General features: G+C 48.0%; 1 protein-coding gene across 1 annotated transcript in view; it reads right to left on the reverse strand.

Moving 5' to 3' along the window:
• The window catches only part of nkain2 (sodium/potassium transporting ATPase interacting 2), a 99,877-nt gene that overhangs the window by 28,281 nt on the left and 46,506 nt on the right, over positions 1–25,090 (reverse strand). The window contains exon 4 of the mRNA XM_077017850.1: positions 160–360. Coding sequence (XP_076873965.1) covers positions 160–360 — 201 coding nt within the window. The remainder of the gene's footprint in view (positions 1–159; positions 361–25,090) is intronic.

Raw genomic sequence — 25,090 nt, forward strand, 5'->3', positions numbered from 1 at the left:
GCAAATCGAGGTGCGATAAACGCCACGGTGTACTGCTCGCGGACGCCATCAGAAGCCGTTTGACACCTGGGTGGTGAGAGGCGGGGGGAAGGGGCGGGAGGAAGGAGCAGGGGGGGGGGCGTGTGGAAGGAGCAGGGGGGGCGGGGCTGAGACACTCACGGCTAGGACGATCTGCAGGGAGCTGTGGGCCACCTCCACGTACTGGTACTCCAGCACACACCCGGCGATGCTGATGTACCGGTGGTCCTCGGGGGCCCACGAGGGCGGAGGGGTCACCGGGGTCACCCTGCAGCCCGGTCCGTTCTCCATCCACCAGGAGCGATGCATGGAGATATTGAAGGTCATGATCAGGTCTGTGTCCTACAAAGGGGGAGAAAGAGAATTAGAGAAAAAGTTCTTCAACGTGCCACTTGTTCTGTCAGGTGTTGAGGAACACGAGCGACGCCGCATAACGGCACTGCGTCCATGACATGGCATACGTGCATGAACGCATTAGCTCTTTGCTCCTTGTCTCTCGTAAGCCAGGCAAGAGAAAGGCATTTTAATTATGTATTCAGGCTTAGCGAGTGTAATACCACTAACTCTGACTGATTTCACAATGTAGGTCAAACGCAGAACACTCCGGAATATTCCAGTCAAGCTAAAACCCGTGTGCTCGTCTTGCGGTTTTAGTCAGAATTTGCTGCTCAGTGGGAGTCTTTCAATATTTTGCCCTTATGTTTTCAGTCAGGCAATTTCGGAGTGTTTTATTTACAGTTATCATCGGTTCGCTATTACCTCCGAACTGCGTTCACACTTCACTTCAAAAAGAAAGCAGTCCACACTGGTATTTGTCAAGCTTATGCGTTGTTTGATCAGTCATCAATTTAAAAGCTTTGCTTAACATGCCGTGACACTATCATTCAAGCCGTTTCAATCGGGTGGGGGGGGGGGGGGGGGGTTCCCAGTGGACTTCATCTGCAGCAACACAAGGATTCCATAATAAACCGTCCCAGTGCCGTACTTTTGTGTACACGTCTTGACTGACCCAAAGGAGCGTGCGCGAGACGTCGTTGCGATACCCTAGTGAGCGTTTGAGAAACAGACCATTCATCAAGGCTCTCAGAGTCATGTCAGCTCCACACAGAGGTAGACAGTCCAGGTTTACAAAATAAAAGTCCTGCCCAGGATTTTGTTCCAACCAGTGGGATTCAGTAATTAGCTCAGGCCAGCAGTGAGAATTAATTGGTGGAGTCAACTGGGTGATACACAGCCATGGGAGCGCCTTCACGTTCTTTAACCTAATATATAGTAATGGGAGCCCTGAAGCATCCTTAAATAAGGAGCGAATGCTTAGGTTCAATTAAAGAAGAAGGAAGAAGCCTACAGTGGCCTACAAATCCATTAGACGCATTACAAATAACCACAATCGAAAAAGTACAGAAAGAGAGTGAAACAATTCTATCCAGCACTCATAACAACACACGCATGGCTGAACCCGATTCCTGAATGAGCTTAGCCTGGTCCACTCGCTCTGAAGAACGTTTGGCCGTGTCCACCTACAGCACTGCAGGCTCCTCGTACAGTTAGCCGTGTGCTGTAAGCTTTAAGTTCAAACAAAAACAACAACACAAACAAGAACAATACCCTCAACAAGACGGAAAGTGTTCGCAGAGAAAACATTTCCCACCATTACCAGGAAAACAAGAGCGGCTCTTTGGCGCTCGTCAGATATCTTCCTGTGCTCTGCCGAGTAAAAGTGAGTCACCAGAATGCTCGGTGTCAGCACCGTTATTATGCCTCCCTGCAAAGTCCACACCGAGATCAGTCAGCCACCCGCCAGCGCAAACCTCTCCGCTCTCCGAGGCGAGAGGGGAGAGAGCGTGGGCGACATGATAAAGTGCTTTTAATTTGCCTTTAAAACACAGATCAATGGCTGACGGTTTGTTGAAGGCTTGCCCACACCGGGTCTGTGGTGCTAGTCTCAGCGTGGCGGTGACGGAGACGTTCGTTCCCCCGCCGCCACGGCTCGGCCGACCGAGGGACGGGTCTCACGTCTCACGTGGTGTTTTGGTGCGTGTGCCTTCATGTCGGGTGCAGTAGGTAAACAAAACCAAATCCCTCACCCAGAATGGTAACCGACAGAGCTTACATTAGCAGCAGATAAATCATTAAGGCCAGGCCGCTTCAAATGCTCGAGAATAAAAATATCTGGAAGAAACTGGTCACTTTCCACACCCGACCAATGGCAGTCAGGGACGAAAGAACACAGAGGACAGTAGCCATCCTCGTTTTTGTGTCTGGATGGAGACAGACGAGGCTAAATAAAGATCACGCAGCTTCGGTCACGTGTGCCGCTGCAAGCTTCTCGCGCCACGAACGTCGGCCGGGTGAACCAGCGCAATCCGTCAACAGTGAAAACACCACGCCCAGGCCTCCGTCTCCACGCCACGCCCAACCAGAGACTCTCGCTGTCTGACGGGGTGAGGTGGGTCACAGGGGATGTGGTAGTGTGACGGGGGTTGAGGTCCCAGCAGCGAGGGGTCGTCGGAGATCATCTCGACGCTTCGTTCTATGATGCACCGAGATGGACGAGACATACAGACATTCAACTGGCTCAATCGTGATAAGCATGAGGGTTGTATGAAGGGCCCATGGGAAAAAAATTATTGTACTGATGGTAAAATCGATAAATAAATAATCAACAAATGTTAAACAATTAATTATAATTAGCTAAATAATTTTCTTAATTAAGCAGTCTAACCTGAGTCACCATTATGGAATGTAATAACAATTAACGGGAAATGGATAAATGGGAAATGGAACAGTTTGTACTGCTGTGCATTCAAGGAAAATGTGGCAATTAGTGTTTTTGCTGCTCAAGATCGTATTTAAATGGTCAGCGCTTTTATACACAGTTTGCACGAACAAAAGCATCAAAATGGTTCTGATTTAAAAGCAGAACCAAAACAGATCAAATCTGCCCTTTAAGATGCACTGAACAACACCGCTGTTCTCCTGTTCTCCTCTGTAGGAACCAACATGGTACAACATGATACCTTATGCAAAGCCTTTCTGTGGCTTCCCGTTAAAACCTGAGTGCTGTTTCAACCAGCTGCCATGGGCTTGGAGAGAAGGACTTACTTTAATGACTAGCAGAGGCTTGAAATAAAGCCCAAAAATAGCAACAAAGATGATATTCGAGGATGCACAACACCATGAAAATGGCCTTAGCTATAACACTCAGCGTATTACTTGGGTTTCTTGTGTAGCTTATTACCTTGAGGCAAGGGGCCTTCCACAAACTCACAGCGACCTCTAAAAGAGTTCACGATTTGGTGAAGAACCATGGAGCTTTGCTCATACATGCAGTTTGCTCACACCGTGGTGGTACTGCTGATTCAATTCCTCACCTCCATGAAGAGGTGAGCAGTTCGTCCTCTGATAGCCATTGGTGGGAGTGTGGAGAGGAATAAGATGGAAGGAACGGAACCCTGAAATGGGTGTCAATCATCAATATCCATCAGTAAATGAGTTTCTGCGGTCGAGCCCTGGCTATATATCCCTCAGGCTGCCACTGTGCAATGTGGCCTGAGGAAAAAAAACCGGCTGGGAAGACTGAAAGGATAAAAGGTTATGGCAAAACAAAACCAACCAACCAATCTTCCAAACAGCCAACTGACTGACCAACTAAACGTATAGGAAAACAACAAACATTAACATTCTACCCACAATCCCATATTTGCCATTTGGTGTAAGACCTACACATCTACTTGGAAAAGAAGCACACCGAGGACTGAGATTCCCCCTGAACAAGACTCACATAAAAATGTCTTTGTGTAACTAAAGCCATATAAGGTTGAATCTCAGTCCTGTAGAAGTGTTTAAGCCTCTGTGGTTTGCCAGGTATACCTCGATTAGAAAAAAGCCTCAAATTCTGCACATCCCTGAAGCCATTTGCACTCATCCTCCGGTAATGAGCTCGCATGCCTATCGGCTACACATTTCCCCGCAGTTATTTGTGCTGAGCGGATCGGTCTGCAAACCACAAAAACCCCTGTGCTGCGTGGCGATATCGACCACCAGCACGACAGCGCCGACTTGGTTAAATAAGTCACCGTATCAACCGAAGCGACTCCTGAACCCTGAGCGGGGAGCTACGGCGGGATCACCCCCTGCTCCGGCGTGCGGTACTGCTCCGAGTCACTCTGCCGCGTGACAGCGCTACCTGCAACCGCCCGTACCAACGGATCAACTCGGGAAACACATCGAGTCGGACGCTCCGGCTTGGCACGCGAGCTGGCCGCACTCCCCGATGGCGTCCCAGTTGTTTGTCGAGAGCAATTACAGGAAGGCAGGCCAGGCGGAGGGGCCCTGCTCACCGCACATGCTCTAATTGCCTGTCCGCCGAGAGACGCTTTGCTCTCATCAGACTGACATGCCACAGGGGTCAGCAATAACTATTCCACCAGTGAGGGAGACAGCGGGAGGAGGGGCATGAACCTCAGATGGAGCGTCTGCTGTAATGAATAGTGTGTGTGTGTGTGTGTGTGTGTGTGTGTGTGTGTGTGGGGGGGGGGGGGGGGGGGGTGTAGAAGGTGGAGGGGCTGGAGGTTTGGCACCAACTTCAACACATTCTAGAAACATAAAGTCACAATAAATAAGGCTGAGATCATGCTTTCTTCGCTCTGTGTCTCAGTGGGGAGATATTTTGTTGAGCACCAGGAGTCCTTTAAAGTCAAACCCACCTTTACAAAGAGCTTGAAGGGGTCACTGAAGCCAGTTCTACACCATCCTCAAAGGCTGCTGGTAAGTGACCTTTAGAACTATGTGAAGCATCTACACACATTATTGTGGATCCTGTTTGTGGATCTCCCTCACCGCACCCTGCCACTGAGCTCCTTGCTCATCATTGTAACAAAGTTTAAAGAGCACGGTTGAGAGCTGAGTCAGTGCATATGTCTGGCGGCACGAGACAGACTGGGACTGAAGGAGACTGAGGTAGATTGAGACTGAGGCAGACTGAGGCAGACTAAGACTGAAGTAGACTGAGGCAGACTAAGACTGAAGTAGACTGAGGCAGATTGAGACTGAGGCAGACTGAGACTGAGGTAGACTGAGGCAGACTGAGACTGAGGCAGACTGAGACTGAGGTAGACTGAGGCAGATTGAGACTGAGGCAGACTGAGACTGAGGTAGACTGAGGCAGATTGAGACTGAGGCAGATTGAGACTGAGGCAGACGGAGGCAGACTGAGACTGAGGTAGACTGAGGCAGACTAAGACTGAAGTAGACTGAGGCAGACTGAGACTGAGGCAGATTGAGACTGAGGTAGACTGAGGCAGATTGAGACTGAGGCAGACGGAGGCAGACTGAGACTGAGGTAGACTGAGGCAGACTGAGGCAGACAGAGACTGAGGCAGACTGATACTGATGTAGACTGAGACTGAGGTAGATTGAGACTAAGGTAGATTGAGACTGAGGTAGATTGAGACTGAGGTAGACTGAGGCAGACTGAGACTGAGAGACTGAGACTGAGAGACTGAGACTGATGTAGACTGAGACTGAGGTAGATTGAGACTGAGGTAGACTGACACTGAGGTAGACTGAGATAGACTGAGACTGAGACAGACTGAGACTGAAACAGACTGACACTGAGGTAGACTGAGACTGAGGTAGACTAAGGTAGGTTGAGGCAGACTCAGGCAGACTGAGACTGAGGTAGACTGAGGCAGCCTGAGCCAGGCTGCGCTGCACTGTCACGCTGAGAACCTCAGTGATGCATCGACATCGCAGGACAAGGATGGATGTCAAGACCCGGAATACCAGTCCCCACCCCTAAACACGACCCCACCACCACCAACCAGTAAGACAATTTTCACTTGCCGGCTGTACAGAAAACCGTCCTTGCCACTCGAGGAGTTGCGGCTTGTGACGAGAGCATGAAATAAGCTCATTTAGTAGAACTAAATGAATCTGCCATGATTAAAATAATAGCATGTGCTGGCATAGACTACTAGCCAAAAAAAGAGAAGAGGCCCTAAATATGAAGCGTCTATTTCGGGCCCTTCTACGGGGGCTTGTTTGGTGTGCGAGGAGCTGAATGTGTCTGTCACAAACCACGATGTGACATTTCAAAAACGTCCATTAACAGATGGAGGATTGTTTATGTTTATGAATATTGCAGTGCAAGCCGCACATATTTAACAGCGGGTGGGGGAGGGGCTGGAGGGGGGTTGGTGGGGGGTGTACGCCGACACAGAGCGCCGAAATGTCAGGGAAAGAGTGCGCGGCGTGCTAGCAAGAATAGCATCTGTGTGCAGCCAATGATGCCACGATGAATGGGCATGAGAGAGTCGTTTGTCAATTAAAAATGAAACATTCTGGTCTGGATGTCATATGGTGAGAGAAAGAGAGAGAGAGTGAGGAAGAGAGAGGAAAAACAGATGAGAGAAGAAAGTGAAAGGGTGTGGAGAGAGAGGTAAGAAGAAAGAGCGATAAAGGGAGAGCGTCACGGAGGGAGGAGAGAAAGGAAGTAGAGGAAGCCTTTAGATAAGCCCACGCTCATCAGTACCTTGGCGCTTTATCGATTGCCTCAGCAGCTGGATATTAGAGAGGTAATTCACTTTTTAGATAGAAGGCGTGGACAGTTTGGGACCACCCCATTTGTTACCCAGGCTGAAGAAATCATCGCTACTAGCCATCTGGCAGGGTGGGGGTGGGGGTGTGGACAGAAGCACACCGGACAGGGGTGTAATGAGGAGCACCGCCCACGCCGGGCGAGGAGGACACCTGCCTCCACCCCCCCCCCCAAACACTGAACAACACAAATGGTGTTTAACCCCTTCACTTCAGGCACACGACAGCAGCAGGCCCTCTGTGCCTTAGATATCCAGAATTAGCAAGCTGGAGGCTTCAGGACCTTAATTTACTAGAAATTCAGGAGCACAGAATCAGTGTGGTTGGTTTAGAGGAGAAGGAGGAGATCAAATCGAGGACCTGCTAATATGCTAATATGATGTCATTGCTGCCTTCTTTCACCTCCATATCTTGCCAATGCATTTTTGCCAGGGACAGTAAGAGATCAGGAAAAAAAAACTTGGGTTTAAGCTTCTTAGCCCATTCAAGAGTGTCTTTTCTTTACATCTAGGAGCCTGAAATGGCAAGTTGCTACTTGTTCTCAATATCTCCCAGTGGGCGTGTCGTAATGACATCGTCACAGGGACCGGGCCCCCACTCCAGACGGCCTATTATCAGGAAGGGCGGTGATGGCTCAGAGTGTCCTGACGCTGAGTCAGGCCCTGTGTGCGTTATTAGCAGATGTCCGTCATGCGATGCACTGCGTACACAGTTAAAGTGTGATTCTTGTGTGCTGAATCGCCGTTTCCGACGCCGGCTGAAAACGCCGGCCTAGTCAAACCTCCTGTGCTGTAAGGAAGCACCCGCCAGTCGATATGTTATTAATGTCAAAAAGGTCTCGCACAGAGAAAGCAGCACATATAGAATCAAAAAACGGTGCTTGTCTCAATTCCATTAGACAAATACACATTTGTTCAATTCTGAATGTAAATAAAGACCAAGAAAGTGACAGGAAATGAAATGGAGTCCAAAATTAGTTTAATTGAAAGGAAGTCGTGTGTAATTGGAAGTCGTGTGTAATTTCGTTTGAGTGACGTGGATGAGACAGGTGCATATTGTATGCAAAACAAGCTCTTTCCTTTATATTTACAAGGGCAGCCAATGCAGGATCAAAACAAAAGGAGAAAGAGAAGATCAAAGCTGGAAGACTTTAAAGGCAACAGAGTGAAGTACTTCCACTCAGGAAAATAGGACAAGTTACAGAAAACTTCTCATCTGCATGATACTCTGCCATCAGAGACAGAGACAGACAGAGAGAGAGACCGAGAGAGAGAGAGAGAGAGAGAGAGAGAGAGAGAGAGAGAGAATGACAGAATTATTGTCATGTTTTATTACTTTGTTAATTATCACTATTAGAACCATTAATGTCACCATTAATCAAAAAACATGACTGTTATTTCCAGAGTCTTTTTTTTACTTTTCCGAATTCCATTTTTGGTTTGACCGAATTGTGCCGTCATGCCAATAAAGATGTCCTGAACTGTGAATGCAACTGGAGAGGTAGTGAGATGGGGAAATAGGAATACAGGTGAGAAGGATAGATGGAGAAATTAAAAGAAGGATGGTAAAAAAGGGATGAGAAGAGTGAGACTGGAGAGAGGACGAGGAAAAGGCGAGGAGGGTGTGGGCAGATCTCAGCAGCTGCCCTCAGCCGGGTCACCTAGAGCCCGCACGCCATCGGCCGCGACGCCTCCCGGGCCGAGGGAGGCCATCCACCCACGGCAAATTAAATCTCTCGCTTCCATACACCAGCACAGCGCTCCTCCCTTACGGTCCATATGGTTAAAATGAGCCGTGTGCGCATTGTTACGGCATGCGGGGGCATTACCACGCCTCGGTGAAGACACACGCCATATGACGTTGTTGTGCTAGCACCAAAGCTTTTGCATCCGACTCTAATAGCTCTAAAACAGCTGCTGGAAATGGTAGCAGAAGCATTACCGCCACACTGCCCGTCTACGGCACTAACAGCAGGCCATTTCGCTACGCACAAAAAAAAACTAAACAAACAATGGAAAAAAATGAAACATTTGGGTGTTTTTTTTTTTCACGCTACATCAGAGTCATATCTCTTCACAGATATGTCATTTGGCAGTCTAGGGGTTGAAAACGAGTGGACCACTGACTGAGTGGCAGCATGTACGGGGGACCAATCGGAGCGTGGCTGGTTGCAAAATGGGCGGGGCAGTCCTGCAGAGGGCAGCGCTTCAGCTCAACGGCGGTTACCTGCCGCCGGGTGTCCACTGGGGCCGGGGCTTGTGTTATAGCACCCGCCACCGCATCCAATCACACGCGGACGGATCCTGAGGGGTGGATTCTCGAGGTGAGCCACGGCCAACGGTAAAACAAACCACAGTGGAGCGACTGAGACAGACAGTCTTGGAGGAAGATGGCAGGGAATCAGATGGGGAGCACAGAGATCTCCGCACTGTTGTCGGCGGGGAACAGATTGCTGAATGAAAGATACGTGTGTCACGGAGGTGGCATGGGGGGGGGTTGGAGGTTGCTGGTGGATGCCAGGGGGACTGCGTGTAACGGCTGACGCCAGGGATCCACAGCAGTGCAGCTGCTGAGGCAGGAGGTGCCAAAACCCTGTGAGAGGAAGGAGAAGATGTACTAAACCCCAGGGCTGTCATCACACCCACCTCCTAGTTTGGTGCAGATATCCAGGCAGGGCCCAGTTAGCTCGGGCTCCTCATCCTGACCTCCTGCAGTGTCTCTATAGCCCCTTGGCAGCTTCCAAGTGATCCTACCAAACAGATATAGACACACCCCCCCCCCCATCCCAAAATAATAAAACATCTGGTCCCAGCACTCTAGCCAATCACCACCAAACGCTGTATTTTGTCAGTATATGTGTACTGAGGAGATCAGACAACCCATGAAATACTCTGGGGAACGACAATGTGTTTTGGAGTGGTGGAGAGTGGCTATCACATGTAAACAAGCAAACAAACAAACAACGACAGAACAAGAGACTGGTGCTCTGTGACAAGAGTGCATGAATGAGGGGGTGAGGCCCAGTGAGAAGTGAAGATTGTGGAGATGGTCAGGGCATAGATGAAGGCATTGTGAAGGCTCACGTGTGCGACACCTCATGTGGGGTGGGGTTTTGGAGGGGGGGAGGTTGCAAAGGCCCATCTGAGCAGCTGGCAGGGTAGGAATGGCACAAAGGCAAAGCGGAGGGGTCACGGGGTCAGAGTGGGCCGTGTGTTCTGGCTGGCATCTGTCCAGGGAAGTGACCACACAGAGGGAGCAAGCGAACGCGAGCGAGAGACACAGCAGGCTGAGGTGGTCAGACAGGGTGGGGGTGGATTATCTTGGACCCACGGGGCAAATTACATCTTGGAACCATGGACCAAGATCAAAAGCTTAGCTAGGAGATCAGCTCGAGGCAGGGGAGAGGTCCCCACCGTGCTTCAACTCCTCCACCGCAAAGCAGAGCAGCAGAAAGGGGAGCGCGGGTGGAGCAGACGTGGCCCCCGTCTGGACGAAGTTCTCCCCGTGCAGCCGTCCCGGGAGACCGTGGCATGATCTGGAGATGTTCTGGGCCGATGAAGCACCGGTGGATATTTTCACAGAAGACAATTATGCAATTCATTCACATGATCTCTGTTTTTCCTCTTGGTACTTTTTTTTTTTTACCTAAACAATCCATTAGCAAAGCTCACTTATTAATTCACACCCTGCAGCTAAACATTTATGGTGTATGCAAATAAGCCCCGTTTGACTAATTCAGATGGATTTGAGAAAAAAAGAGAAACAATTAACAATGAATAAACTGCATCAAGGTAAAAAAAATTTTATAATAATTTCAAACAGGAGCATATAATTTAAATAGGAAAGTAAAAAAAGAAGTTGTTTATAAGGTTTCAGAATAAGCAAAGGCTTCCTGTTGCCGGTACTTAAAAATAACAGGCAAAGACTCTCAAGAAAAGATCACACAGTGCAAATATGTTCTAGCGCCTTATCACAACTGAAAACACCACTGTTAAGTCTGATCATCCATCTCATTTAAAATACACAGGACCACAGTGCAGCCTACCGTGCGGACATCTTATTGATGCTTCTCACTCTCACAGAGACTTATAGCTGTTACGCGGAATGTGTACAAGACAGAAAGAAAATGAGAGAGAGATAGTGAATGAGAGAGAGAGGGAAAGAGAGAGTGCGAGAACATGATGAGTGCATCACACATGACATGCTGCGTGGATGATGAAAATCTCAGCTGTCTACAGACCACACGTACAGCAGAGTAACATAAGGAGCAGACAACCCCCCCCCCACCCCCCCACTGGGAGAATGTGCTTCATGTCTCTTAATACTGGGGGAGATGATAATAATGACAAGCATCATGTTCAAATTCACATTATTTGCTTTTGAAAATTGTGCCTGGGATAGTCATGCCAATAAAGTTAGGTTGAATTGAAATTGATAATAAGGAAAGAGAGAGAGAGAGAGAGAGAGAGAGAGAGAGAGAGAGAGAGAGAGAGAGAGAGTGTGAGGGGAGTGGGGGAATAGATATGGAAATACAGAGATGGACAGAGACAGAGAGGGAAAGACAGAGAGAGATGGAAAGAGAGAGGGAGGGAAAGACAGAGAGAGAGAGAGATGGAAAGAGAGAGGGAGGGAGAGAGGTTTATGTGGAGGCAGTCAATACAGGAGGGCCATGGGAGGTGCAGTGTATGTGCACAATCGCTGAACTCAGTGACATGATCACAAAATCCCTGACACATAAGTGCACAGTGGAGCCGTCTAAAAGCAACACGACTCTCGGCCACATCTCGCGCTGTGTGAGAGTATTTGGTGTTCTACCACACTTTTACAGACAGAACAACAAACCTCTAAAAACACACTCTAAAAATGTGTGTGATATCAGGAAAACCACCGTTGTTGCGTTAATGATGATGATGGAACCTCCCAGCTAACAGGAACCTCACTAGAGATCTAGACATGCGTAAAGGTCAGACTTCACAGACGCTACTCTGACTGATAGCACACGGCTGATTACAACTACTGCATGCAGACCTGTACAAAAGACATTAAAACAAAGCCACGAACAAGAAGACACTTCTGAGTAGAACGCAAGGTGAGTGAAAACGCAATATATATCCAATATTTATGATGCAGGATGAATTATTTAGATTTTAATTATCTTATCCTGCTGTGATGATTAACACCCATCAGCATTAGGTTATTCTCATGTACAACTTTTCCTACGCACCCCTCAGAAAGGGGTCACTGTGAGGGGTACAGAAGAGAGGGACTGACCCCCCAGGGTCTAAATGTACAACAGTCGGTTTACACATGATACAGCAACGGCTCAAAAAGCAGCAGTGTTTTCTGTAACCAATCAAAACCAGGCACGTCTCTGTTAGCTACTAGTACAGCCTTACAACCTAATGTCATTGTGCGTTCTCAGATGAACGAGACTCCTTGTAAACACAGGAGTGTGTACCTTTAATGCCGTTGACTATCCCCTCTTACATTTACAGGTCGTACCACAGTGCTACACAAGTGACTCGAATATTTTCCTCTCATCCATACACAAATATTACTTTTATGTATTCAATGTTAATCTATCACATACTTACGTTGTTTCTAGTCCTATTAATTTGTCGAAAATAATGAATATTCATACTCTTGTCCATTAACCTTCACATAACCTTCCCATAACTACAGGTGGTAGAATCTTATTAGTGGTGTTTGCTCAATCGTGTTTAATCTCACTCGGCGTTCAGATACGCCTTCACCAAGCAATCCCAGGTGCATCCCTGTAGTGTCGTTGAATGCCTGCAGCCTCTAAGCTGGTGATGTGTCAGTCCACTTCATCACAAGCAGCAATTCTGTGCATACACAGAAAAGAGACTTTGTACTACATTGTTCTACGATGTAATTACAGCATATTAGTCTGGGTATAGTGAAGATGTGATGATTCATTACCATTTTGTGGTTAAGTACAACTGAGTTTCAGGCGGCGCCCAGGTAAACCCTTCCCAGCCTTGCTTTGATACCCGATAGCACAAGCGTCGCCTTGTCCCAAATGCATTCAGCCCGGTAGGTTCCAGTGATTTATGTGCCATTCTATAATTGACCTTTGGCTGCATTTTAATTTGACTAATGCCACCAATTATTCTCCTGATGCAATGAAGTTGTTTGTGCTAGAAATAAATAACTCAAAATGTGCCAGCCCAAGCCTGTTATTATAATTTGTTAAACTGTATTAATCCCAAAAAGCGATATTCAGCGGACGTAGAAGGTTCGCCTGGGTGCCCGCCCCGTTTATGAGTCCGGACCGAGGCGGGAGGCGTATGGACGGGTGGCTGTGCGGCGGGACTGCGGGAGTCGACCCGAGAGGTAGCGAACGCCGCAATCATGAAGAATTACCGTTCGAGGTCCGCGGCCGACCTCGGCTCGCACGTACCCGTTAACCGGGAAACGTCACGAACAGCAGTGAGGTCTATAAGCGAGGGGCACATACGCTCGGCTCGGGTGTGTGGAAAGTGTTTTTGTTCCTAATGGGGCAGAGAGGATGGCCCGTAAGACGGAGAGGGAAGGGGTAATCGAGTGTGTGCACGCGTATGTGTGTGTGTAAAAGTGGGTGAGTGTGTGTGTGTGTGTCTGAGCATGTGAATGTGTGTGTGAGAGAAGCAGAAAATGAGGTGAGGTGTGTTTGTGTGTGTGTGTGTGTGTGTGTGTGTGTGTGTGTGCGTGTGTGTGTGTGTGTGCACCCAGGTGGGCTGTAGGTGGGTAGAGACAGACAGAAGGGACACAGCTCATTAACTGGGATATAGAAGTGTTGGTGATGAGGCTAAGGACATCTGTTCGTCCACCAACCTTGTCCATAGAGAACCCATATCTACACCACATCACTTACAGAAACGCTGTACCCACTCATCACTGCCCAAGGACCAGATGAGAACTTACAACCTGGGAAACACCCGCACTGAAACGTGAAAAGTGTCACTAAGAGTCTCCACTATATCTGTATATTACTGTCATTCATATCATATATGGATACTAGTCCAGGTCAGCCTCTATGTACTAATGGCAGACTGCGCCATAAAGTAGATATTATGTTATATACATAAGTGCAATTTAAACGAAATATTGTACTCATCTATGTTTTTACCCCAAACTGGGAGGAAGCTTCAGCTCCATTTAGATTAATGAAGGCTCAAATTAAATTACTGGTAATTTTATACTGGTCATTACCACACCCTCAAAGAGCTTCATGTATGCGATTCGTTTTTGTAATTTGCAGTCTCCTAACAGTGTGAACATGTCCCTACATATAATAGCAGCTCACTGTAGCCACAGCGAACATGACACACTCATTATTCTGAATTTAAAACAAACTAATAGTTCGTTGTTCGAGTTCTGCTATTTCAGCTCAAGCAGAGGACATAGGGAGAGGCCGCCAGCATTATCATGGGAGGTTTCGTCTAGATTATCTCCTGCAGGTTTGTATGTATTTTTCGACCATGTTAGCTTCGTAGTATTGAGGAAGCAGCTGGTATCTCCAGAAAAAGCTTTTCACGCTCATCAAGCCTCCTGTGTTTGCACACACAGTCGTATGTGATGAATCTAATAAAGGGGCCTGGAGACCCTGTGTCCTCTCACCTTTGCCCCACCTCTTACCCCCCCCACCCCACCTCTCAACCCCCCCCCCCCCCCCCCCCCACACCACACACACAATGAGATGCCAATAAAGGAGACCTTTAGAGAGCAGTGGTAAAATGGCTCTACAATCACTATAATAACACAGCTGACCTACACATAATTGGGAAATGAGTTAGCTGGGTGCCTGCAGGGGTGAGTGAATGGCGTACGCAGAGGAGTGTGTGTGTGTGTGTGTGTGTGTGTGTGTGTGTGTGTGCTTGCATGGGGAAGAGGGTCTCACTTGTCTGGCTGCCCAAGGCAAGAATTGTCTGTCTCTCCTCCAATCACCTCCTCAGGAGCAGGTGCAGAACTGGAGGAGGAGAGCTACCCCCTCGACAGACGGTCCTCCACACACACACACACACACACACACACACACACACACCCTCACACACACACACAAACACATGCGGATACACATACTGTGCCCGCCTACCTTAACAACACCCTCGCTCCCACCCCCACCTAACACACACACACACACACACACACACACACACACACACACACACACACACACACACACACACACTGCTACTCTCTCTCCATGACGGGCCAAATGAAAAGAGTCCAGCACAAGCAGATGAAGGGCGCCTGCTGGATCCTGCTGCCCCAGAGGGGGAGAGAGAGAGAGGAGTATGATGGAGAGAGACAGAGAAGGAGAGAGAGAGAGAGAGAGAGAGAGAGAGAGGGAAAGACAAAGAGAAAGACACAGAGAGAGAGAGACAGACAAAGACAGAAAGTGAGGGGGGGGAGGAGAAGGCTGTCTGGCTCCTGTCGGCCCCCCGGAGCGAATCCGGACCCCGCAGCGGGGAGGTCAGTGCTTCCTCAACCGCGGGAGAGGCGGGGAGGGTCTGCCGGGACCATTTGTGCCCCAGACGAAGTGACAGAGGCCGAGCACATCAAACAGGCCCAACCGGCTGGAAATAACACCAAGACAAACAATTTGGGTTTGCTGCCTGAGTGGTCCTCGCCGGCGCTGGAGTCTGCACTCTGTGCCTTTAATGGAATCCCAGCCTGGCGGTGAGGAGAGAGGAGCTTCACCTCCTCGCAGATAAAGGACGCTCCGCCCACTGAGGTGGAGCAGCACGCCACGAGAGACACGCAAACGAAGCGCACAGTTCTCCACCCTGACAGCTGACACGGCCAGTCCTCTCCTCCCAACACCTCAGAACAAGGGGGGGGGGGGGGGCACCGTGGCGGACATTGGCTAGGTAATTGCGCGCTAAAACGGTGGAAGAATTGTTGAAATATCACTGTTTAAATGGATCATTTGTAAGATCCTCGAAGGCAGAGATGAGACGTGGACGGATGGATGGCGCTGCTGCTCGCTGCTGCTCGCGCCAGGGCTCAGCAGAAAGCGGTCGGAGCGGTTCGGGCTTCCCAAGTCAAAACGCCGCCAGCTTTAGACTCTATGCCTCAAATTAAACCAAACACTCATTGGCGGTTATTACATACGCTTAATGAAGAGCTTCATGAACCTTTGAGGAAGATAAACATCTGCTAGCGCAGTGCTGCCCTGTGTGTGTGTGTGTGTGTGTGTGTGTGTTGTGAAATGGCGGGTTTGAGAACGGGCTGTGGCTGTGGGGTGTGCTCAGCCCACGTTGTCCCGCGTTGTCCCGCGCTGAGAGACGCGTCTCGCTCCGCTCCTTTTAATTTTCCCCCCGTGCCTCCGAGGTCCGACTCGTTGGCGCTGGGTGGAGGCTCACTTCTCATTTCTCACTTTAAATTTACATAAGCCACTCATCCCACCCCCCCTCACCCCCCCCTCCAACCGGTACCCCTCCGGATCACGGGCGGCCGGCGTTCCCTGGCGGGGACGGGGTGAGGGAGCGGGCCGTCTCTCTCTAGGTGCGGAGGTTATGAATTCGTCGCGGTGGATGTGCGTAGCGCCACCGCTTCCCGTGCCGGGGTCATTTGCATTCGATCGGAATACAAATCCATCCATCCTGTGCTCCGCCTGCACACACACACACACACACACACACACTCCGACACCAACACCTCCACCCCCCCCCACCCCAGGCGCTCTCCTCAGCCTTGGACCACTGAATCCAGTATAAAATGTCATTATGGCAGGATCAAGGCAGTGGCGGAAGGAGAATATGAGTTCCTGGCATCACCGGCCGTCTGGCGGGGGTTTGTTGTTGCTCCAGCCGCTGCCCCCCCCCCCCCCCCCGCCCCCCCCCCCCCCCCCTTCGGGGATGAACCATGAAAGTGGCTACCAGACGCCCAGGCTGCAGGGGCCGGTGGTAGAACAGCGCTGTGGGCAGCAGCACCTCGGCTAGACGAAAACACCCAAGTCTGTTAATGAGCAGCCAAACCATGCAAACTGTTTTTGGCATCGCAGCAGTCAAAAGGACGATGTCCACATGAATCCACGGATTAAAACACTGCCTTATAAAAACAAACTAGGATGGAGTCCCTCGAAAATGAACAAAACAGGAACAGTCGTATTGGAATTCAAAGTCCTTTTCAAAGAGTCCCGAGGATGTAAACAGGACCACGTCGACTAGCTGGGATCTCCAGAGCCAGGATCATCTGCCAACATTTTCCAACACTAACTTATTGTCTGAATTTCTGATGAAATGCAGATGGATTTGCCAACCAAAAGCTTCATAATAACAAGACGGTTGAGATCTGGTTGAAAGGCCTTTTCAAGCCCTTCAGCATGATCAACTAAATTAAAAAAATTCTCCACTAAATGGAGGTTGAATGCGTGGATGACATATTCTTGACTTTGGGTCAGAAACGTCATCTGCAAAACGGTCCTGAGATTGTTATGACACATATATAAGGCAGCAGCATCAGAGCATTTAACATGCTAAAGACCCAAATGTCCCTGCAAGCAATGAGAGCAGGGGGGTATTCCAAGAAGCGGGTTAAGCGAGAAAACCCGGGTAAGTTAACTCAGAGTTCACGGAAACTCGAGGTTTTCTGTTCCAGAAACCGAGCTTAGAGAGAACTGTTACTAAACCGTTACTTAGAGAGTCAGTTACTATAGCAACTTATGCTCTGAAGCTAACCTGCTCGCTGGCAGGTTAACTTGGACCTGACCCAGAGTTACAAACACGTCATCATGATGTGTCCTTTCCTCGAAGATCAAGTGGATATTGAAACTCAGTTTATTCGCTGAGTTCTTCGTCGGGAACGCCTTATAAAACCCCGAAATAGACATAGGCCTACTATCATTTTCGGATTATTTTTTTTATGAACGTTATCGTTTTCAGCACAATCCATTACTTACATCAATAACTTTATTATTATAATAACATTTCAAATATTACACATAGCGGATCAGCCCTAAATTCTCTCCAGATTGTTATATATCGGTCTTCGTTTTTTGCTAGTGGAAGTTTTCTTTATAGTGTACTGTAGGAGATGCGGAATCTGTCAGCAAAGCTACTGTATGTCGGTCTGTCCGAAAACTATGTCCGGCATTAAAAATGACTAGTGCCCGGTTTTGTGGTGTTTCCTGGGCATAAGCCAGTTATGGACATCAAAGAGGAATTCCACAGCATCATTGGTTTGTCTTTAATTCACACGGACAATAAAGAAATTAAGCAAAGGAGAGGCAATATATAACGAACTTCATTCCATTTACATTTTAAGGATTTCCTAGAGTGATTGGCTGTATTGATGGAACCTACATATGCTACCTATTCCCACACCATTAGAACATGAAAATTCATCCATAGCATTAATGTACAGGTACTAACCTTTATAATCCTTAATGAATAATGTACTTATCTTTAATGGTAACAAAAATAACGTAGCTATTGTAACTGACCGTTCTTCCCATCAAGATCCTATGTGATGCTTCCCACCTCATCACAAATGTTGAAGCCAGATGGCCAGGATCCGTGTATGATTCCACACTGTACAACAAATCTGAACAGAGTAGGCCTGCGGTAGTTTTGCTAGTTGTTCACATGCAGTGTAATAGTTAAATCATTGCAAACCCTAGTGTGATTATAGGACATGACGGCCTCCTTCATGCAGACAGAGGGTATCCCTGCCTGTCCTATAGGCCTACCTTATTACTCCCTATTCAGATCCTGCACCTGGACCACAGTCCCGCTACAATCAGGCCCACAGCAAAACCAGGGCAAGAATTTAAATGACCCTAGGAATCCTCGAGGCCAGGTTCCAGTGCCTGAAGGGGCTCAGAGTAACCCCTGATAGGGCGTGCCACATAATAATGGCATATGTGGTATTACACAACATTGCAACCATCCAGGAAGAGCGACAGCCTACCATCTCAGACATGCCCACAGACGAGGAACCTTACATGCATGTGGGTGACAACAGAGATGGTGGAGTTGTCAGAGACTCCATCTGCAATCACTGCTTTCCACATTAAATCATGCACCACCACCCACCCCACCATCCACCCTGTAACCTTTTAATATGCATTACAGTCAAATTCACTGTTATGTTTCATTATTTCATTTTTCCTGTAAATAAATATATTTTATAATATATTTTAAGAATAAGAGATAGTTATGTACAGCCATACCACTTTGTACAATATTCTTATACTTCATTTTTATCTGATGCCATGTGTGTTTCACACCACTCAGATTAGACCTGGAATTAGTAAGTGTTCAATAAAAAAAATATTTAAAAACTCAATACAGTATTATAAAGGTGGAGAAAATAATAATATAATCGCACCCTTCTGCTAAATATAAAAATATCATTTTCACTCACGCATTAACTCTGTTGGCAATTTTTTGACATGCTGACTGCCTTTCTCTAGAAGCTACCGCAGTATTACATTTACGTTTAATAATATCTAAATATTCTGCATACGCAGTCATTAATACTTCAAGCTACAGTGGTGTGAAATACGATGTTCGTCTGATTTTCGCGTTTAAGTCCATGATAAATCCTATTTATCTGCGTTCCATTAAGAATGCCTTTCATAGTTACGCGCTTCTGTCTGGGTCAACCTACTCAGAGTTGAGCGACCCTGATTACTTTAACTCCGATCCGCCGTTTTGGAACCGAAAACTCTGAGTATGTCAGATCGGGGTAAGACAACTCCGAGTTCAGGGTTAAGTTTAGAGTTTGTTAAACCCGCTTCTTGGAATACCCCCCAGGTTAATGCCCGAGATGTGTTCATGTTGTGTGTACGTGTTAATTCTGTGCCAACCCGGTTTGCCACCGACTCCCGCAAACTCCAACACTTCATGACCGCGAGCTTGTGCAGAACACATCCGCTGCTCGGGCCTTTGGTCTTCCGGCATGCCTCGCTGCGAGCTGAGCTAAAGCGGTACGTTCAGAGCAGCGAACAGCACGTCTGTGTCCGGGTCCTCGCAAACGGTCACGACAAAGGTAATCAATCAAGGCGCTCGCACTATCGGCAGCCCGCGGCAGCCTGGGGGAGGTGTCCGTGGATAATGAAGGAGAGGTGCAGACCACAGGCTCCCCTTGGGGTCCGCACGGGAGGGGTGTGGGTGTGTGTTGGGGGGGGGGGGGGGGGTGTTGTGATCCTCGGGCTACAGGAGTGCTGTAGCACGCCAGATGACTGGAGTCGGTTGATCACACTCCTGTGACTACTCGATGGAGGGATGCCATCCAACCACATCCATCAGGAGCCTCTCCGAGGAAGAGGACGAGGAAGGAGAGACACAAACACGAAGGTAGACGGGCAGGCAGCTACGTGGACAGACAGAAGGTTGCGGAAACTCATGTAACTCGTGCTCCATCGCTCTCTCCCACGTCTGCTTTTAAACTATAACTGAAAAACAACTGAAAAAGAGCCGAGGGAATTTAGAGGAATACACTATATTTGGCACCAAATATTTAAGAAAATGTATCGTAACCTTGACATTGTAGTACGCATTAGCACAAATGGACAAATGGCCCTCAAAATGAGTGCCACACCTCAGTGCCATGACAGTAATGTTTCTGTCAGGGGGGTATTAACTAATCACCCTGCATATGATGGGAATTCAAGGTCTGACCCCTGAAATCGTAGCCTCATTTCCATTACTAATAAGGCCTGTTGTAAGTAATTACTAAAACGCCATCATCAGTCACAAATGGCTCTAAGAACAGCTTGAAGGACGACCGATGTGAGGACAGGGCCAGCAGGGACAAAGAGCTGTCGTTCATACTCGTCTTCCTCATCTGACTCGCATGCAGCCTTGTTCTCGCGCACATTGTTCTCAAACTCTCATCCGTTCGATATCGAAGCGTCTCCCACACTCCACTAATCGCTGTGGTGTGGGTCGAGTCAACCTTCCACTCCCAAAGCTGATGTGAAATACATGCACTGTTCACTATCACAGTCTTTTATCACACACTATCAGATTCACACATTCTCTATCAAACTCACAGTCTCTATCAAACTCTCACGCGTGCACCATTATGACCAGGACTGAAAGATGCCCGGTAGAAACAGTCTAAACAGCCTTCCGTAAGGACGGAACGCAGACGACCATCACACACGGGAACGCCACGACTCACTCCGGCTTCCGGCTCGGATTTGTCTGGGGAACAGAAGATCGCAACGGAACAAAACGTTCCCGCATTTTTCCGAGGAGCATACCGAACCCGGAGAGCTGGTGCTAAATCGTCAGCGGCACATGCCGGACCTCTCTTCTCGCACGAGCGTGTGCACGCATGTCTGTTGTGGACTAGGTTAAAAACAAGGCTACCTGGCGTTACAGCAGAGAGGTCACAAACTAAGAAACCTAAGCTTTGCCTTTGAAATCCTGCGCTGTGACTCATCCCAACTTGACGTCCATGACCGTAAAGCTGACTTTCCTGCCCCGGCCTGGGTTACTCTCAGCTTTAACCCTCTATATCAGCTCCATCTAAAAGTTTACTCGGTGTAGGTCACCGAGTTCCGCCGCTGTCACAAGCAACACATGCAGCAGACAAACAGCGGGGCACAAGAAAAAACCTGGCAGGGCGTCAAGTCACAAGCGGCTGGAGTTCACGCTCCGAGACACGCGGCCGGAGGCGTCCGCTTCACCGCGCCGATGGACGAGAGTCCCGTCCTCGGCCGACGGCTCCCGTCTGGGTGATCTTCAGCCGCTATCATAGCTGTGACCTCACCTGGCTCAGGTACCCTCAGGCAGAGAGAGTTCCCAGAAATACGCCATCTATTCTGGGTCACCCGGAGCCAGGGCGAACGTACAGCCACTCCGGGCCAGAGGCGTCATCCTGGAGGAGGAAGGAGCGTCGTGGTAGGAACAGGCGAGGGAGTTGTGAGCATACATGTCCTACGCCTCAGAAATTAGAGGCGGGAAAGGAGGCCGGAGGAAAAGGAACTGAAGGGCCCGCGGGGAACACGTGATCGGGAGCGTGAGAACAAAGGACGGACGCACGCTCACGTTATGCTTCTCTCAGGCACCGGCACAATCACAAGGCCACGGAGAGGAACAGCAAGAGTCGGCCGGGTTTATATCGCTACGGATTAGCTAAACAAAGGCCACGTTGGGCGCCTGTGATAAGGCGGCGGCGTCCGGAGGCTGACCCCCGTCATGGCGTGGAACGAGGCGGCCCTGCCCCTTTAAAAAGGCCCCGCCATCGCCAGAAGGCGCGAGGAGACGGCCACGCCATCCCTTCCCTTGAGCTCCTCCGACGCTCGGCCCCGAGTCAGCTGGGCCATTAAGCGCAGAGCCCTTTCGGATTGACATCCCCATTATGATCTAATTATAAACATATGCCCAGAGCAGGGGGTGGGTGGAGGTTCTGAGCCACTCCCCTCACCAGGGGGTGGATCCCTGTCGTGTAGATTCTTGGTCTTTTGTTAAGGCTGGCGAGACAAAGCTGAGCCAGATGAAGTGTGAGCATGATGCCCAACCTAAATAAACAAACAAAGGAGGCTTTGTGTTGAGACGCTGAAAGTGGGGAAGATTACGGAGGAATATGGCGGCTCCGGAAACTGTAGGGATTGCATCTCATTACAACAGCAGGGAGCTGTAGGGAATGACTCACAGGGTTTTAATGAAGACTAATCAGACAGAAGGAGATAGAACAGAGAGAGAGAGAGAAGGAGAGAGAGAGAGAGAGAGAGATACACAGAGATATGATTTATTGTTCTTGTGTGTCTTCTGATATATCTAAATGGTGCATGCTAGTGTGTTCTGTTGGGGTTGTTTTAAATTTGTTCAGCTTATGCGTGTTTAATCTGGGTCTCATTTTCCCGGAGACAACACTGCCTAAGGCGTGCTTGTTTGTGTCGGGGAGGGAAGTTTTAAAAACAAGTTTTGCATTTCTGCCTGATGACTCATATAATGCACAGGCAAGATTCAAAATACGACGCGTGGATATTTCAGGCAAGGGTTCCCGTCTTCCTCTCCCCTAGCACACTAGACCGACGACGATCCTGCTGTGCCCCAAAGTCGTTACTGCGCTCCAGATGTTAGCGTGGACTCCTGATGGCTGCAGTCACTCCTGGAACACTGAAAGCGCTAATTTTGCCACGCTTCATACACAAAACGCCACAGTCACAAGTCAGAACCATCACAAGGCAGTTGTGGCCCTGCCTGCTTCTGGGTGACCCATTTTCTGGATTTACCATCAAACAGGAGAGAGATATCAGCAGATGCACACCTTACATAAGACCTAAATTGCTCTCTGCAGGTTGCCAAAGAAGCCCTCGAAATAGTCTGCAGTCACACACTTCATACAAATGACCCAATGACACATGCTGGCTTTAATGATTATGAGTAGAGCAGCGCTGGCTGGAAAAGCCCATCAAAGACAAACCACAGTAAAGACATTAGGCGCTACAGTCCGCTTCATCACGTTTACGCTTCATGAAAATATAAAGTCATTTCAGTTCAGACAGGTATGAAGTGAGTGCACACATTTAATATCTTTTTCTGTTAAATGATCTCTCTCCTTCTCTGTCTTTGCCCCCCCCTCTCTCTCTCTCCCCCTTGTACTTAGTATTTGCAACTGTTTGACAGAGACCGTGCGACAGATTTATAGCAGAAACAGGAGCAGCTGCTGAAGGTTTAATTTATTTTTTGTTGCTTGGCTGCCTGCTTTCGTTCTCTCTGAATCCTGGGCAATCGGTTTTGGGAACAGCAGAAATACAGCCAAAGGCAGCTCTGGGAGCTTTTATTTGCATTGTAAGACTTTTTTTTTCTTTAATGAGGGTTATTATTTGTGTAAAGGATCTATGTCTCACTGTTATGGAAAACCCTACATCATTTATTCTCAAACCTTTTCCTTTTTTTTACCACCTAAAAATTTATGCACAGGAATTATGCAGAATTTTTTCCCCAGCCCGAGACAAGCATCACACTGTGCAAGCGTGGCTGGTTGTGTCAAATCTTGATGTAAAAAATCTCAATTTTGTGTTTATTGCAATGTACTTACAAGAGAAAATGCAAGAGAGTGGAAAGGAATTTTTACATTAATTAAGTTCAATTTATTATGCAGTGGTGTCTACAAAAGCAGCCGTTTCCCTCCAAGCAATTAGCAGTGGAGCTTGACCTTTAGAACAGTCCATCATGTTCTCCTGGAAGATCTGGAGCACTAACTAACCACGCTTTAAGTGCAGGTGCTTTTTTTTTTGTGGAGGTGAGGGAAGATGTTTTTGTTTCACTTTTATACAAGCAAACAAATTGCAAATAATAAAAATGGAATATCATATAACCTTAGTGCTTTAAACATTTTTTTGCATTTGTATCTTCTAGTCTAATCAGGCAGTGGAGATGCACTTGATATCGGTGTATCATTTCAACTTCCGAAGTGCTTTCGTGTTTTTGCAATGGCATACAAAAGGGGTCAAGAACATGTCTGAGAGCCACTGCAGGAATACGCGTGGTAAAACGATATTCGAGTATTTTGCTGCAATACGACATTTCTTCAAAGGGTAATCGAATTGTGTTTGAAATGTGATTTTTAAACGCTAGACTCCGTGCAGGAAAAGCTGCTGTTCAGCACAGGATAGTGCATCTCCGACCATCCTAACCACAATTAAATATTCATGTTCTCCGGGGTAAAGTGGGGTCTGGACCCAGTACGCTTTGCAGAACGTGAGACACCAAAGAGCTGACTCACCATCACATTGCAAAGATCTTGTCCAGTGAGAGCAAAATAATGGGGTTCTCTAGTCTAAACGTTTAGACCCAGGATTCCTTCTGAGTTGTCGGTCTTGTAGATGGAGTTCATCTGGCTTTGACGAGAACGATGCGCTATACGCTTGCACAGTAAAACCAATCTGAAAATGAGTTGCAATTATTTCCCAACAGGTAATGAATGAAACTGACACAGAAATAAAAGATCAATTTATGAAGCGTCAGATCACAACAGACTAAAGGCCTACTGCAACCTGCGATCTGCTGCAAACAGCTAACGAAACCAGCAGCCTAGAATGTCTGTCAGATCACCAGAAGCTCTGATTTGCCAAAATATATTATGAGTCAAACCTTTTCAAAGACAGCTATTATGTATACTCACTGGACACTTTAATAGTAACACCATATCAGTGTTATTATCAGTTATAGGAACACTGCGTATAATCCATGTTGACATAATAATATCATAGAACTGTTGAAGATTTGTCAGTTTAATTTATTCTGCGATCTGCCTGCTCTACTGCCTAACCAAACATCATCTATTGGGTTCAGATCTGGAGAATTCAGAGCCACTGAAGTCTACTGAACTGCTTGTCATGTTCACGGAACATGAGATGACTTGTGCGTTTTCTTGCTGGTAGTAGCCATTATAAAACAGTAAACTGTGATTATAAAGGTATTCTATTGTTCAAATGATGCTCGGTATTAAGGGCATATCCGTGTGTCAAAGACACAAGTGAACTGAACTGTTGACACAC

Source organism: Brachyhypopomus gauderio, chromosome 9, assembly GCF_052324685.1.
Source record: "Brachyhypopomus gauderio isolate BG-103 chromosome 9, BGAUD_0.2, whole genome shotgun sequence".
In the NCBI taxonomy this organism is placed as follows: domain Eukaryota; kingdom Metazoa; phylum Chordata; class Actinopteri; order Gymnotiformes; family Hypopomidae; genus Brachyhypopomus; species Brachyhypopomus gauderio.